This window comes from Phyllobates terribilis, unplaced genomic scaffold (genome assembly GCF_046119375.1).
Source record: "Phyllobates terribilis strain yellow unplaced genomic scaffold, ASM4611937v1 Scaffold_3__8_contigs__length_932513732, whole genome shotgun sequence".
NCBI lineage: Eukaryota > Metazoa > Chordata > Amphibia > Anura > Dendrobatidae > Phyllobates > Phyllobates terribilis.
The window spans coordinates 677,796,489-677,813,997 of NW_027362763.1; the positions used below are offsets into that span (position 1 = coordinate 677,796,489).

A 17,509-nucleotide genomic window follows, 5' to 3' on the forward strand; every position below is an offset into this window, starting at 1 on the left:
CTACCGAGTACCCCACGGCCCAGGGGAGGCGTGTCACAAGTGCCAATGGTGTCTATTGTCGTATCTTCAATTTTCTTTCTAGAGACTAATATTGTAAATGCTGTAAACCAATTTTTTTTAAAAATTGCCGGTAATACTTTTTTTTGGGCAAAACACCCTAAAAAATGTAATAAAAGCTGATCACAACTTCGGAAGTATCCTAACACGTCATCAATAACCACTAGAGCTCAGCGTTCACAGAGCGAGCCCTCACACGGCTCTATCAACGAAGAAATAAAACGTTCTGGGTCTCAGAAAATGGCGACAAAAACGAATTATTATTATTACTTTTTTACAAATTTCTGAGTTTTTTTCACCACTAAACAAAATCTGCTCTACAAGTTTGGCATCGCTGCCATCGTACCGACTGGGAGAATGAGGTTTCCAGATAATTTTTACCATTAAAAGAATGCCGTAAATACGAAACCCCAAGAAACAATGTGATAAGTGTTTTTTCACCATTTTACCACATTTGGACATTTTGTCGGTTTTTAGTGCACTTTATGGTGAAATGAACGGCGTCATTCAAAACTACAACTCGTCCAGCAAAAAAAACAAACCCTGATACGACTGTGGGGACGGAAAAATAAAAAAGTTATGGCTCTTGGAAAAATGGAAATAAAAAAAAAGGTATTGGACGTTAATCCCATGAACATCTATAGGAGGCGCTGCACTGTACACAGTTCTGGGTATGGAGGGTGCAGAAAATGGTGTAAACAGAAGCAAAGCCTCTTACATAGCAACAACAAGGTGCCATTGTGTCCATAGCAACCAATCAGATCACTTCTTTCAATTTTTAACCTAGAAAGACACAATAAAAGCTGCTCTGTCATCGGCTACAGAGAAACACTTCCTCATTATTACGCTTCCTGCATGTGATGCGCATGCGTACTGTGCTGCTATCTTACATGGGCGGGGTTTGGTGACGTCACCCAGCTTTCGGCCACCACCTCCAATAAGGCGGGGCCACATACTGTTATTGGAGCGAGTCATGAAGCGTCAGAGTGACGGACAGGCCAAATAAGGAAGTGGGCGGGGCTTAGAACTGGTTAGTTACTCACAGAACCGACTCCGCCGCCTCCAGACACCGGAGCTGAGCGCTGCACACCGGACCGCCAGGTGACTGCGGGGGGCAATGTGAGGGCTGGGGACACGGTGAGGAAGGGGATGTGGTGTGTACCGGCAACCGGAACAGCACGGAGGCTGTGGGCCCAGTATGGCGGGGGATCGGGCAGCCCCGGTAACCGAACTCTGGCCGTTACCCCTCACTGAGTGTTTGTGTGACGTCACCGAGGTAGTGTAACGTCATGGCTGGTGGAAACAACCTGTTATTACCACATCTAATAATAGGAGATAATTCCCCCCCCCCCCCCCTGTAATATACACCGGGATAATCCCCCCCCCCTGTAATATACACCGGGATAATCCCCCCCCCCCCCCTGTAATATGCACCGGGATAATCCCCCCCCCCCCTGTAATATACACTGGGATAATCCCCCCCCCCCCTGTAATATACACTGGGATAATCCCCCCCCCCCCCTGTAATATACACTGGGATAATTCCCCCCCCCCCCCTGTAATATATACTGGGATAATCCCCCCCCCCCTGTAATATACACTGGGATAATTCCCCCCCCCCCCTGTAATATACACCGGGATAATCCCCCCCCCCCCCCCCTGTAATATACACCGGGATAATCCCCCCCCCTGTAATATACACTGGGATAATCCCCCCCCCCCCCGTAATATACACTGGGATAATCCCCCCCCCCCCCCCTGTAATATACACTGGGATAATTCCCCCCCCCCCTGTAATATACACCGGGATAATTCTCCCCTCCACCCCCCCCTCCCTGTAATATACACCGGGATAATCCCCCCCCCCCCCCTGTAATATACACCGGGATAATCCCCCCCCCCCCCCTGTAATATACACCGGGATAATCCCCCCCCCCCCCTGTAATATACACCGGGATAATCCCCCCCCCCCCCTGTAATATACACCGGGATAATCCCCCCCCCCTGTAATATACACCGGGATAATCCCCCCCCCCCCCTGTAATATACACCGGGATAATCCCCCCCCCCCCCTGTAATATACACCGGGATAATCCCCCCCCCCTGTAATATACACCGGGATAATCCCCCCCCCCTGTAATATACACCGGGATAATCCCCCCCCCCTGTAATATACACCGGGATAATCCCCCCCCCCTGTAATATACACCGGGATAATCCCCCCCCCCTGTAATATACACCGGGATAATCCCCCCCCCCTGTAATATACACCGGGATAATCCCCCCCCCCCCTGTAATATACACCGGGATAATCCCCCCCCTGTAATATACACCAGGATAATCCCCCCCCCCCCTGTAATATACACCGGGATAATCCCCCCGTAATATACACCGGGATAATTCCCCCCCCCCCCCCCCGCAATATACACCGGGATAATTCCCCCCCCCCTCCCTCTGTAATATACATCGGGATAATTCCCCCACCCCCCTGTAATATACATCGGGATAATTCCCCCACCCCCCTGTAATATACATCGGGATAATTCCCCCACCCCCCTGTAATATACATCGGGATAATTCCCCCCCCCCTGTAATATACATCGGGATAATTCCCCCCCCCCCTGTAATATACATCGGGATAATTCCCCCCCCCCCTGTAATATACACCAGGATAATTCCCCCCCCCCCTGTAATATACACCGGGAAAATTCCCCCCCCCCCCCCCTGTGATATACACCGGGATAATTCTTCCCCCCCCCCCCCCCCCTGTAATATACACCGGGATAATTCTTCCCCCCCTCCCCGTAATATACACCGGGATAATTCCCCCCCCCCCCCTGTAATATACACCGGGATAATTCTCCTCCTCCCCCCCCCCTCCCCCCTGTAATATACACCGGGATAATTCCCCCCCCCTCCCTGTAATATACACCGGGATTATTCCCCCCCCTCCCTGTAATATACACCGGGATAATCCCCCCTCCCTGTAATATACACCGGGATAATCCCCCCCCCCCCCTGTAATATACACCGGGATAATCTGGATAATCCCCCCCCCCCCTGTAATATACACCGGGATAATTCTCCCCCCCCCTGTAATATACACCGGGAAAATTCCCCCCCCCCCCCCTGTGATATACACCGGGATAATTCTTCCCCCCCCCCCTGTAATATACACCGGGATAATTCTTCCCCCCCTCCCCGTAATATACACCGGGATAATTCCCCCCCCCCCCCCCTGTAATATACACCGGGATAATTCTCCCCCCCCCCCCCCTCCCCCCTGTAATATACACCGGGATAATTCTCCCCCCCTCCCTGTAATATACACCGGGATTATTCCCCCCCCCCTCCCTGTAATATACACCGGGATAATCCCCCCCCCCTGTAATATACACCGGGATAATCCCCCCCCCCCCCTGTAATATACACCGGGATAATCCCCCCCCCCCTGTAATATACACCGGGATAATCCCCCCCCCCTGTAATATACACCGGGATAATCCCCCCCCCCCCCCCTGTAATATACACCTGGATAATCTCCCCCCCCCCCCCCCCCTGTAATATACACCGGGATAGTCCCGTCCCCCCCCCCCTGTAATATACACCGGGATAGTCCGTCCCCCGTCCCCCTGTAATATACACTGGGATAGTCCGTCCCCCTGTAATATACACTGGGATAATTCCCCCCCCCCCCGTAATATACACTGGGATAATCCCCCCCCCCCTGTAATATACACCGGGATAATTTCCCCCCCCCCCCCCCCGTAATATACACCGGGATAATTTCCCCCCCCCCCCCCGTAATATACACCGGGATAATTTCCCCCCCCCCTGTAATATACACCGGGATAATCCCCCCCCCCCCTGTAATATACACCGGGATAATTATCCCCCCCCCCCCTGTAATATACCTGGGATAATTATCCCCCCCCCCCCCCCCCCTGTAATATACACCGGGATAATAATTATCCCCCCTGTAATATACACTGGGATAATCCCCTCCCTGTACTGGGATAATCCCCTCCCTGTCCTGGGAATACTGCAGAGTATATATGGCTGAGGCCCCTGCTGTGTCTCCCTGGGCCCCCTGTGAAGGGAGGGGCTTATTTCCCTGCACACAACAGCTGGAGGTGGCCATGATCAGCTGGCGGGGGAGGGTACTGTTTATCCTGTGATGTCAGTGACAGGCCTGGCTCAGCCTCTGTTATTGTGCTCTTTTGTAAACACAGATGTAGCAGAGCTGAATGTGTCCTCACCAGAAGTACAGATTGGGCAGTTCTGCAGCACTATTGCTGTACTCCAGGGGTGGGCAATAAATCTTCCTGAGGGGCCACACAAGATGCTGTGACTGTTCTGGAGGCCGAAGCAATAGGCTGAAATTAATTCTGCTCAATGTTATTGTTAATTCTTATTGAGCCGATCGAAGCCACAGAACTTATAGTTTATAGGAAACCGTTAATAGCCCAACTCCTGCTATTGAGCCCTTGTACTGTGATCAACAGCTCCCCCAAAACAGTATGATGCCCCTCAGTCATCACACGCAGTATAATAGCCCTCCACACGCAGTATAATGACCCGTGCAGCCCTCCGCGCCTGGTCTGGTGACCAGCCCTGCTCCCCCGGTCTAATTCTGACTGTTCGTCTTTCCCATGTTACAGAGACCATGGGCAGAATCTTCCTGGATCACATCGGGGGCACCCGCCTGTTCTCCTGCGCCAACTGCGACACCATCCTGACCAACCGCTCCGAGCTCATCTCCACCCGCTTCACCGGGGCCACGGGCAGAGCCTTCCTCTTCAACAAGGTACGTCCTTGAGGCTGTGCGAGCAAGTGATCAATTACTCCCTGTTATCAGCCATTACTGGGGGAAGTGGCTACAGGACAGGTTGCGGCCACTTCTGCCGTCTGTTCCAGCACTGGAGGTGATGACAAACTTTTCTTCAGACACTTGACCACTGAGGCTTGTAATTGGCTGCAGCCGTCAGGTGAGTGCAGTGGTGTCATAGGACCACTGCAGCTGATCACAGGCCTCAGCGTTCATATGACCCAAGAACTGGACGTCATGGCTTCTGGTGCTACCAGAGTTCACTAGAATAGTGGATCCGGAGAGGTGAGTGACTGCAGCATGTAGATGCAGTCAGTGCTGAGATTTGGCCGCTTCCACGCCTCCATTACCGCTCTGTCTGTCTCCCATCAGGTGGTGAACCTCCAGTACAGCGAGGTTCAGGACCGCGTCATGCTCACCGGGCGGCACATGGTGCGAGACGTCAGCTGTAAGAACTGCAACAGTAAGCTGGGCTGGATCTACGAATTCGCCACGGAGGACAGCCAGCGCTACAAGGAAGGCCGTGTCATCTTAGAGCGCGCCCTGGTCCGGGAGAGTGAGGGCTTTGAGGAACACGTCCCGTCTGATAACTCCTGAAACGCTCCTTTCGCCTTTGCTGTTTTTGTAGTCCCTTTCAAGTTAAACCATGCGACCGATCTCTGCAGCGTATTTGCATACACCGTTACCTTCGCTGTCGAGTGATGAGACATAGAGGAACGATCGGAGCGTCATCATTTCTCTCCGGCTTTCGGGTTTTACCATTTCGAGCATAAATTCTACCAGTGCCGTCTTAAATGGTCTCAATGGAGTGATCCATCCCCCATCCTCCGTGTCGATAATTCCATTATTTGCCAATTGAAACGACTATTCTCGTTGGACTCTCCTTGTGTATGAGATCCAGTGTTTGCTGCCGCTTGTGCTGGTCACCGCATCATTAATCTGCGCGGGGTTAACTGATCATTTTATTTTATTTATTTTTATTTCATGGGGCATTGCGGTGGGGGGTCAGGGTGTCCATCATCAAACTCCAGCACATAACCCATGAGTCTGATGTGATGCAGGTGGTGTGGACATTATTAAATAAAAAAAAAATGCAAATTCAGAATTGCTCCATTTGTTTTATGTCTATGATGTAGAATTGACCGTAGTGCAATAAACGAGAATGTCTCTTGTAGCTCAGAGCTTTGGTTTTAAATCTCTTTCGAGTTGTTGTAGGTGATGTGAACCCGATCAGCCGTGTTCCTCTCTGCGGTGGCCGGAGTCTGCACATTGCATATGACAGGCCACCGCACAAGTAATCTCCTCTCAGCTCTCAGAAGTTCAATTTTTACCACCCATGTTCGCACCCACAGAGAGAGGGGGGGAATCTGGTTTTCCAAGACGGGCAACCTACAGACGAAAAGGGGGCAGCCTTCCACCACATCAGCTGGTTTCCTGTTCTTGAAGAGTGGAACTTTCATCCTGGAGTTGTACAGGAGAATGATCGTTGTGGGACTTGGAAAATATTGTACTTGCCTGGGTAGCGATATTTCACAGGGGAAATCGGTGGCTCAGCAGACGGTGGCGGCATAATGAATTGGTGCGTCTGCCAGCTGCATTGGGTGCGTTGGTCTGTGAAGGCTCACACTGCACCAGGAAGGTGAATTGTCCACAGCCTCCAGAGGAGATCATTCGGAAGAAGTGATTCCACCTCCTAATCCGGTACCTGAACACTGAATGTTCACCTTGTAATTGGGGTTTCTTGTCATTCTCCATGTTGGAAAAAACCTAGGAAATGTGTGACAAAGACCAAGAACTGGGCATGTGCAAAGTTACCAAGTCCATGGGAGAAGAGGTTGTGTCAGTCTTGCCTAGAGAAGACTATCTGTGAGGAATCCCCTGACTTTTGCCTCAGATATAAGATCTTTAAGGCAGAAGTTAACAGTTCCTCAAAGTCCCTAAAGAGGGGGAGATAAGGAAATCCAGAACTGTATCTTCAGACTCAGAGGAGCTGATTGTCAGAACGGGAATATGTCTGCTTTATCCTCTACTTCGTCTTTGGTCAAAGGCGACGGAGGTCGAAGGAACAAGACAAGCTAAGGCAGTGAAGTCCACAATGGACATAGAAAAGCCCAAGGCCCCCAAATCTGTCCAGGACATAATGTTCGAGGGGCTGGAAATGATGACAAAACTGTCTCATCAAAAAGGAGTGGAAGAGGTTCTTGCTCTCGTCCTCAAAGTACCAATATCCCTTTGAGGATGATTCCTCTGCTGTATGGGGGGCAAAATTGATGTGGCCATTTCGAAAGCATCAAAAAAGTGATGTTACCCTTTGATGATATGGGAGCTCTTTAAAGAACCCCTTCATAAGAAAGTGGATAGTCTACAGAAGAGAGCTTGGGAATCTTCTGTGGATTCCTTCAAGCCAGCCATTTCAGCAACATATACAGCCAAGTCCCCTGATGGTTTGGCTGGACCAACTAATTGATAAAACAATGAGGGAAAAATATCTTGGCCACTATCCCTATTGATGTAGGGAGGGGCAGCGTGTCCGGCTGATGCTTCAGCAGTGCGTCTGGCAGCCGAGTCAGTGGCTCTGTCTAATGCGGCTTATAAAGCTCTGTGCTTGAAATGTTGGCCTAGGGACATTCAGTCAAAGACTAGACTTTGTTCCGTTCCGTCAAGGAGAATACCTACAAGTGCTTCTCACTAAATTAGAATATCATCAAAAAGTTCATTTATTTCAGTTCTTCAATACAAAAAGTGAAACGCCTATATTATAAAGAGTCATTACAGACAGAGTGATCTATTTCAAGTGTTTATTTCTGTTAATGTTGATGATTATGGCTTACAGCCAATGAAAACACAAAAGTCATTATCTCAGTAAATTAGAATAATTAAAGAAGGTGTCCGGTACTTTTTTTTTTAAAATTGCTCAATGTATTCAGCATGTGGGCATAAGTATATTTGTAAATACCTTGTGCTGCCGTTTCTGCCAGTGAGTGGCGCTATCGGCCGCTCACAGGCAGCACGTGACCCCGCGCTGACGTCACGATAAGTGAGGCGTGACTCAGCGCCGGGGTCCCCGCGGTGGCTGCTGGGTTGTGGGCGGGGTTATTCCCCACGTTACACCCAGCATCCACTTCGCGCTTTCCCAGTGAATGGGGACAGGTAGAGAGTGCGGTGGATACCGGGTATGATGCAGGGGAATAACCCCGCCTGCAACCCAGCAGTCACTGGTGGAACGCGGAAGAGGGACCCTCAGCTGCAGCCTGGACTTGTCGTGTCGCATTCCTTGTGTCAAGCCACTAGTGACCAATAGACAACACCAGAAGCGTCTTACGTGGTCCAAGGAGAAAAAGACCTGGACTGCTGCTCAGTGGTCCAAGGTGTTGTTTTCAGATGAAAGTAAATTTTGCATTTCATTTAGAAATCAAGGTCCCAGAGTCTGGAGGAAGAGTGGAGAGGCCACAATCCAAGCTGCTGGAGGTCTAGTGTGAAGTCTCCACAATCACTGATGGTTTGGGGGGCCATGTCATCTGCTGGTGTAGGTCCACTGTGTTTTATCAAGACCAAAGTCAGCGCAGCCGTCTACCAGGAGATTGTAGAGCCCTTCATGCTTCCCTCTGCCGACAAGCTTTTTGGAGATGGAAATGTCATTCTCCAGCAGGACTTGGCCCCTGTCCACACGGCCAAAAGTACCAATACCTGGTTTATACACAACAGTATCACTGTGCTTGATTGGCAGCAAACTCGCCTGACCTTAACCCCATAGAGAATCTATTATAGAGAATCTATGGGGTATTGTCAAGAGAAAGATGAGACCCCAGACCCAACAATGCAGACGAGCTGAAGGCTGCTATCAAAGCCACCTGGGCTTCCATAACACCTCAGCAGCGCCACAGGCTGATCACCTCCATGCCACATTGCCGCATTGATGCAGTAATTGATGCACAAGGAGCCCGACCAAGTATTAAGGGCATTTACTGAACATATATTTCAGTAGAACAACATTTTTTCAAGCTGCTGTTATAAAGTATTCTAATTTACTGAGATAATGACTTTTTTGTGTTTTCATTGGCTGTAAGCCATAATCGTCAACATTCAGGCAGCGTGCCCACGTTGCGTATTTCAAGCGTATATGCTGCGGAATTTCCGCAGCGTAAACGCTTTTGTAAAACGCATGTATATCCGCACCCCATGGTCCCCAATGGCATTCCGCAATGTCAATGCCCATGCTGCGGATTTTTCCGCAGCGTATATGCTGCGGTCAAAAATCCGCAGCATGTTCATTAATTTTGCGGAAGCGCAGCGGAATCAATGTGCGGATGGTACCCAAGTCTGGATGAGAGGAGACTCTCATCCAGACCTGGGTACCAAATAACCTGTAAAAAAAAGAAAAAATAAAGTTTATACTTATCTTCTGATGTCTTCCCAGTGTTTTCCCGCCGTCGCACTGTTGTGTGAAGGACCTGCCACGTCATTGAGTCGTGTGACCCATCACATGACTCAATGACGTCACCGCAGGTCCTGCACACAACAGCGTGAGCCGCTCAAGACTCCGGATGGGGCAGAGAATGCATCGGAAAGTGAGTATAAACTTTATTTTTTGCCATTCTGATTCTTTTTTTTTTTTTAACTATTACTTGGTCACACTATATAAATCCATGCCGGTTGCATGGATTTATATAGTGTGAACAAGTTGTCAAGCACTTTTCCAAGTGATGCTAAAATCACTTGGAGAAGTGCTTGATAACCCGCATGCGGAAATGCATGCAAAGACGCTGCAAAGACTCCTCACAAACGCTTCTACCTGGCGGGAAAACCGCATGTAAAATCCGCATGCGATTTTCCCGCCAGGGAGAAGCGTAAAAAATATGCTTCAGTTCCGCAACGTGGGTACATAGCCTAACAGAAATAAACACATGAAATAGATCACTGTGTGTAATGACTCTATATAATATAGGAGTTTCACTTTTTGTATTGAAGAACTGAAATAAATTAACTTTTTGATGATATTCTAATTTAGTGAGAAGGACTTATATTTTGCCCAATATTGAATGACATCTTGGAAAAAGCAGGTGTTAAAAGGGGTTCCCTAATTTAGCATTTTGATCATACAAGAGGTCCTTTTGTAGAAGGAGATACTGCCGGAAAAGACCCCTAAGAGACCAAGGAAAGTGTGGGGACCAGAAAACGAAAGACAGTCCTCCTGTTTAGGGGACCCTCCTCGGAGTGTAAAAAGCTCATGCAGTGATGCCATACCCCAGGTGGGGAACTCCTTTTTTTTTCTTTTTCCTGCTTGGATGCAAGTTTCATCAAGAAGCTGGATTCTCGGCATCGTAGAATCAGGCCTATGGTTAGTTTCTGGCTGTTCCCCCACATAGAGAGCCCAGGACAAGGAGAGGGGTTCTTCTCTCCCCACTTTTTAGTACAAAAACCAGACTTTCTGGACAATAATAAACCTGAAGAGGCTGAACAGAAGATTCATGAGTGATGCAAAATAGTCTAAAAGATTGGCCATAAATTGTCTGTTTACGGATTGTTATATGGTGGTACGTGTCCTTTAACCCCTTCATGGCTGGGCCATTTTGTGTTTTCGTTTTTTGCTCCCCTTCTCCCAGAGCCATAACTTTTTTTTATTTATTCTGCAGGACAAGTTGTACTTTTGAAACACACCATTGGTTTTACCATATCTTGTACTGAAAAACGGGAAAAAAAATTTCAAGTGTGGTGAAATTGCAAAAATAGTGCAATTCAACTTTTTTTTTTTTTTTTTCCATGTTCACTAAATGCTATAACTGACCCGCCATTATGATTCCCCGGGTCATTACGAGTTCGTAGATACCAAACATCTATAGGTTCTTTTTTTATTTAAGTGGGGGGGGGGGAGCGCCATTTTCCGAGACCCGTGATCTGGGGCCGGTTAAGGGCTTATATTTTGGGCGTTGAGCTGACGTTTTTATAGATACTATTTTGGGGTAGATCCGATGTTTTGATCGCACTTTATTGCATTTTATTGCAATGGTGCGGCGACCAAAAAAAACGTAATTCTGGAGTTACAATTTTTTTGTTCATTACACCGTGTACCGATCGGATTAATTATTTTTTTGTATTGATATATCAGGCGATTCTGAAGGCGGCGATACCAAATATGTGTACATGTGATTTTTATTTTATTTCGAATGGGGCAAAAAGGGGGTAATATAAATGGTTACATTTTTTTTAATATGTTTAAAAACTTTTTAACTTTTTGCTTGCTTCAATAGTCTCCATGGGAGATTAGAAGCTGCAATTGTCTGATCGCCTGTGTAGCAGATTTGCTCACTGGCTATGAACGGCGACTGCTGGGCAGTGCTCATAGCAATCTGGCAGTGACAACCGCAGGGGTCTTTTGCAGACACCGGGTTGTCACGCAAACCCATCGGCGACCCGCAATCATGTGACTGGGTCACTTATGGGCGGAGCCAGTGACGCGTTTCTGGCAAACGTGCGTTAAATGCCGCCGTCAGAGATTGACAGTGGCATTTAATTAGTTAACAGCCGTGGGTGGATTATGATTCAACCCGCGGCTGTTAGGGGCACATGACAGCTGATCAGATCAGATGTAATGTGCCCGAAAAGGTGCGGGCTCAGCGCCGGAGTCCGCACCAAAGGGAGGGAGCCGAAGTGTGGCGAACTATTACGACTAGTGTTGAGCGATACCTTCCAATATCGGGAAATATCGGATCGGATTGGATCGGACCGATACCCAAAAAATATCAGATATCGCCGATTCCGATACCGGAAACCAATGCAAGTCAATGGGACACAGATATCGGAATGAAAATAAACCCTTTCTTTCCTTGTAGGTTAATTCTACATGAAGGGAAACAACTAAGAATAATGTAGAATGTATTACATGAAAAGCCGGCAATTCATCAGTGGCATACACCGGTACCCGACAATTTAGAACAGAAAGAATAGAGCATCACACATACATTAGATAGATAGAAACATGTCAGTCACATATATATGAAGTACAGTGACAGTGTTGGTTACTGTACTTGTCATTTAGTGTTAAAGGATTTATTAAAAAAAATAATTGTGTTTTCATGCACCGTCCGGTCGGCAATTCAGCATCGGTACCCGACAATTTAGAACAGAAAGAATACGGCATCACACATAGATTAGATAGAAACATGTCAGTCACATATATAAGAAGTACAGTGACAGTGTTGGTTACTGTACTTGTCATTTAGTGTTAAAGGATTTATTAAAAAAAATAATTGTGTTTTCATGCACCGTCTCTTTAAAAAAGCCGGCCGGCAATTCAGCATCGGTACCCAACAATTTAGAATAGAAAGAATAGAGCATCACACATAGATTAGATAGATAGAAACATGTCAGTCACATATATAATAAGTACAGTGATAGTGTTGGTTACTGTACTTGTCATTTAGTGTTAAAATAAAGGATTTATTAAAAAAAAAATTGGCGTGGGGTTCCCGTAATTTTAGTCTCTAGCGGAGGTTAAGCAGACGGCTGGGGCAGATGTTTGAAGCCTGAGAAGGGGGTAATACCCACGGAGCTTCCCAGGCTACTAATATCAGCCCCCAGCTGAATACCTAGCCTTTACTAGCTATTAAAATGGGGGACCCCAAAAAAAAATGACGTGGGGCCCCCCCTATTTTAATAGCTAGCAAAGGCTAGGCAGACAGCTGGGGGCTGATATTAATAGCCCAGGAAGGGTGCCATGAATATTGGCCCCCTCCCAGGCTAGAAACACCAGCCGTCAGCCGCCCCAGAAATGGCGCATCCATAGGATGCGCCAATTCTGGCATTTAGCCTCGCTCTTCCCACTGCCCTGTAGCGGTGGCAGTGGGGTAATAGGGCTGGGGTTGATGTCAGCTTATAATGCCAGCTGACATCAAGCCCAGGTTAGTAATGGAGAGGCGTCTATAAGACACCCCCATTGCTAACCCCATAGTCAAAGTTAATAAACACACAATTCTTTATTGTCCTAAATTAAACCATACCTACCATCACGCCCATTCCAGCTGAAGCCAATGTCTTCTGCAATAAAAGTAAAATAATAAACCAACCGCATCCTTACCTTTCCACGGTTCCCAGGACGGCTCCAGCTCTGCTACATTCACATAACAGGCTGGATCGCAGCAGAAAGCTGCCATCCAACCTGTCATGCCGCAGACACTGAGAAGCGCAGGCATGCTTGCGCTCCTCAGTGTCTGGCTGTGACGGCATCCAGATGAGCCGAGGTCATGTCCAATGAACTCAGCTCACCTCATGCACGTCACTGACAGCGTGGGAGAATTCTCTCACGCTCACTGCAAGCGCCCTATTTTTCGCCCTATTTTTGTGTCCAGCCAGGTACAGCAGGCAGGAACGGGCTGCCTCCAACCACCAGCTGCCTATTTGTACCTGGCCGGACACAACAATATAGGGAAGCCCTTTTTTTTTTATTTCATGAATTTCATGAAATAATTTAAAAAAAAATACGTGGGGCTTTGCCCTATTTTTGTGTCCAGCCAGGTACAACTAGGCAGCTGGTGGCAGGAATCCGCAGCGCAGGGAGGCCCAAGCTTTCTGCCCCCCCCCCCCCGCTGCAAATTGCAGTCCGCAGCCACCCCGGAAAATGGCGCGTTCATAGAAGCGCCATCTTCTGGCACTGTAACCAAGTCATCCAGGGCCCTGGTGCGGTGGCTCACTGGGTAATAAAGGGGTTAGGGACAGCTTGGTATTATCAGCTGGCCCTAAGCCCGAAATTCATGGGGTCACGCCAATATTAGACATGACCGCCATGAATTTCTAGTAAAGTATTAATAAAAACACCCAGAATAAAGTCCTTTAATTGAAATAAACACACAATTTTTTAATGTTCTAAATTAAACCATACTTACCATCACGCCCATTCCAGCTGAAGCCAATGTCTTCTGCAGTAAAAGTAAAATAATAAACCAACATCATCCTTACCTTTCCATGGTTCCCAGGATGGCTCCAGCTCTGCTACATTCACATGACAGGCTTGCCGTGAGCGCAGGAGAATTGTCCCACGCTGGGATGGCATTCTGATGACAGGCTGGATCGCAGCTGAGCGCTGCCATCCAGCTTGTCATCCTTCAGAGACACTGCAGAGCGCAGGCATTATGTGAACTTCCGATTCCGGTATTCGATTTTCTAAAAGTATCGGAATGTTCAACACTAATTACGACACGTCCTACCGGGGTTAAATCCAAGACTAAGTACCTCTCAATATAAAAGGAGAAATCATACATTTTCAGTTTCCGACCCCTCCCTTCTGGTTGTCAATGGCCCCTCGAGTCTTTGCGAAGATTGTAGCGGAGATGACAGCTCACCTATGGGAGAAAGAAGCATTGGTGATACCTTACCTCGACAATTTCCTGATCATGTGCAGATCCGTCAAGCACTGCAGAACTCGGTTGGCAGAGATCAGGGTTAGGCTGCGTTCACACATTGCGTATTTTTGCGCGCGCTTTTTCAAAATACGCAATGTGCCTTGTGTCTGCCAGCAAAGTGAATGGGAAATTCACTTTGCCGTTCAGACACTGTGTGATTTTACGCAGAGCGAAAGCGCAGCTGCGTAAATAATTGACATGTCAATTCTTTACGCACCGCGGCCTGCGCTTTCTCCCATATTGTGCCCATTATAAGCGATGGAATTACGCTTTTTTACGGAGGTGCAGGAGAAACTATGGATACTCACCTATCCGAAGGATGGGAGAGGCGTCTGGTCCGGTCCGCCGCTTCCAGCTTCTGCCGGTGAACCGATCAGCTGACTGTCAGCTGACCGGCTTGTAAATCAACTGATCAGTCTAGTCAGCTGATCGGTTCACTGGCAGATGCTGGAAGCGGCAGGATGATGCCTCAGTGTCTGCAGGAGATGAGGCTCCGCCCACCAGCTCCGGCCTGTAGCTCCAGCAGAGCGGCTGCTCCCAGCATGGCCCCTTCTCCCTGCCTCCCCTGTGCTCTCTCTCCCTGCCTCCCCTGTGCTCTCTCTCCCTGCCTACCCTGTGCTCTCTCTCCCTGCCTACCCTGTGCTCTCTCTCCCTGCCTACCCTGTGCTCTCTCTCCCTGCCTCCCCGTGCTCTCTCTCTCTGCCTCCCCTGTGCTCTCTCTCTCTCTGCCTCCCCTGTCCTCTCTCTCTCTCTGCCTCCCCTGTGCTCTCTCTCTCTGCCTCCCCTGTGCTCTCTCTCTCTGCCTCCCCTGTGCTCTCTCTCCCTGCCTACCCTGTGCTCTCTCTCCCTGCCTACCCTGTGCTCTCTCTCCCTGCCTACCCTGTGCTCTCTCTCTCTGCCTCCCCTGTGCTCTCTCTCCCTGCCTCCCCTGTGCTCTCTCTCCCTGCCTCCCCTGTGCTCTCTCTCCCTGCCTCCCCTGTGCTCTCTCTCCCTGCCTCCCCTGTGCTCTCTCTCCCTGCCTCCCCTGTGCTCTCTCTCCCTGCCTCCCCTGTGCTCTCTCTCTCTCTGCCTACCCTGTGCTCTCTCCCTGCCTACCCTCTGCTCTTTCTCCCTGCCTACCCTGTGCTCTCTCTCTGCCTCCCCTGTGCTCTTTCTCTCTGCCTCCCCGTGCTCTCTCTCTGCCTCCCCTGTGCTCTCTCTCTCTCTGCCTCCCCTGTGCTCTCTCTCCCTGCCTCCCCTGTGCTCTCTCTCCCTGCCTACCCTGTGCTCTCTCTCCCTGCCTACCCTGTGCTCTCTCTCCCTGCCTCCCCTGTGCTCTCTCTCCCTGCCTCCCCTGTGCTCTCTCTCCCTGCCTCCCCTGTGCTCTCTCTCCCTGCCTCCCCTGTGCTCTCTCTCCCTGCCTCCCCTGTGCTCTCTCTCCCTGCCTCCCCTGTGCTCTCTCTCTCTCTGCCTACCCTGTGCTCTCTCTCCCTGCCTACCCTCTGCTCTTTCTCCCTGCCTACCCTGTGCTCTCTCTCTGCCTCCCCTGTGCTCTCTTTCTCTGCCTCCCCGTGCTCTCTCTCTCTGCCTCCCCTGTGCTCTCTCTCTCTGCCTCCCCTGTGCTCTCTCTCTCTGCCTCCCCTGTGCTCTCTCTCCCTGCCTCCCCTGTGCTCTCTCTCCCTGCCTCCCCTGTGCTCTCTCTCCCTGCCTCCCCTGTGCTCTCTCTCCCTGCCTCCCCTGTGCTCTCTCTCCCTGCCTCCCCTGTGCTCTCTCTCCCTGCCTCCCCTGTGCTCTCTCTCCCTGCCTCCCCTGTGCTCTCTCTCCCTGCCTCCCCTGTGCTCTCTCTCCCTGCCTCCCCTGTGCTCTCTCTCCCTGCCTACCCTGTGCTCTCTCTCCCTGCCTACCCTGTGCTCTCTCTCCCTGCCTACCCTGTGCTCTCTCTCCCTGCCTACCCTGTGCTCTCTCTCCCTGCCTACCCTGTGCTCTCTCTCCCTGCCTACCCTGTGCTCTCTCTCTCTGCCTCCCCTGTGCTCTCTCTCCCTGCCTCCCCATGCTCTCTCTCCCTGCCTCCCCTGTGCTCTCTCTCCCTGCCTCCCCTGTGCTCTCTCTCTCTCTGCCTACCCTGTGCTCTCTCTCCCTGCCTACCCTCTGCTCTTTCTCCCTGCCTACCCTGTGCTCTCTCTCTCTCTGCCTCCCCTGTGCTCTCTCTCTCTGCCTCCCCGTGCTCTCTCTCTCTGCCTCCCCGTGCTCTCTCTCTCTGCCTCCCCTGTGCTCTCTCTCTCTGCCTCCCCTGTGCTCTCTCTCTCTGCCTCCCCTGTGCTCTCTCTCTCTGCCTCCCCTGTGCTCTCTCTCCCTGCCTCCCCTGTGCTCTCTCTCCCTGCCTCCCCTGTGCTCTCTCTCCCTGCCTACCCTGTGCTCTCTCTCCCTGCCTCCCCTGTGCTCTCTCTCTCTGCCTCCCCTGTGCTCTCTCTCCCTGCCTCCCCTGTGCTCTCTCTCCCTGCCTCCCCTGTGCTCTCTCTCCCTGCCTCCCCTGTGCTCTCTCTCCCTGCCTCCCCTGTGCTCTCTCTCCCTGCCTCCCCTGTGCTCTCTCTCCCTGCCTCCCCTGTGCTCTCTCTCCCTGCCTCCCCTGTGCTCTCTCTCCCTGCCTCCCCTGTGCTCTCTCTCTCCCTGCCTCCCCTGTGCTCTCTCTCTCCCTGCCTCCCCTGTGCTCTCTCTCTCTCTGCCTACCCTGTGCTCTCTCTCCCTGCCTACCCTCTGCTCTTTCTCCCTGCCTCCCCTGTGCTCTTTCTCTCTGCCTCCCCTGTGCTCTTTCTCTCTGCCTCCCCTGTGCTCTTTCTCTCTGCCTCCCCTGTGCTCTTTCTCTCTGCCTCCCCGTGCTCTCTCTCTCTGCCTCCCCTGTGCTCTCTCTCTCTGCCTCCCCTGTGCTCTCTCTCTCTGCCTCCCCTGTGCTCTCTCTCTCTGCCTCCCCTGTGCTCTCTCTCTCTGCCTCCCCTGTGCTCTCTCTCCCTGCCTCCCCTGTGCTCTCTCTCCCTGCCTCCCCTGTGCTCTCTCTCCCTGCCTCCCCTGTGCTCTCTCTCCCTGCCTCCCCTGTGCTCTCTCTCCCTGCCTCCCCTGTGCTCTCTCTCCCTGCCTCCCCTGTGCTCTCTCTCCCTGCCTACCCTGTGCTCTCTCTCCCTGCCTACCCTGTGCTCTCTCTCTCTGCCTCCCCTGTGCTCTCTCTCCCTGCCTCCCCTGTGCTCTCTCTCCCTGC

General features: G+C 50.6%; 1 protein-coding gene across 1 annotated transcript; it reads left to right on the forward strand.

Moving 5' to 3' along the window:
* Positions 1–1,021: 1,021 nt before the first annotated feature.
* Positions 1,022–6,059, forward strand: YPEL5 (yippee like 5). Its single transcript, XM_073673294.1, has 3 exons — positions 1,022–1,158; positions 4,719–4,864; positions 5,258–6,059. Exons 2-3 carry the CDS (start codon positions 4,724–4,726, stop codon positions 5,480–5,482), a joined length of 366 nt encoding a protein of 121 aa, XP_073529395.1. The 5' UTR covers positions 1,022–1,158; positions 4,719–4,723; the 3' UTR covers positions 5,483–6,059.
* The last annotated feature ends 11,450 nt before the right edge of the window (positions 6,060–17,509 follow it).

What these genes read in the sequence shown, in the direction of transcription:
- YPEL5 (XM_073673294.1), top strand. Translation starts at nt 4,724, where the DNA reads ATGGGCAGAATCTTCCTGGATCACATCGGGGGCACCCGCCTGTTCTCC. An exon ending in GAGCCTTCCTCTTCAACAAG is followed by an intron (nt 4,865 to 5,257) that starts GTACGTCCTTGA and finishes GTCTCCCATCAG; the next exon opens with GTGGTGAACCTCCAGTACAG.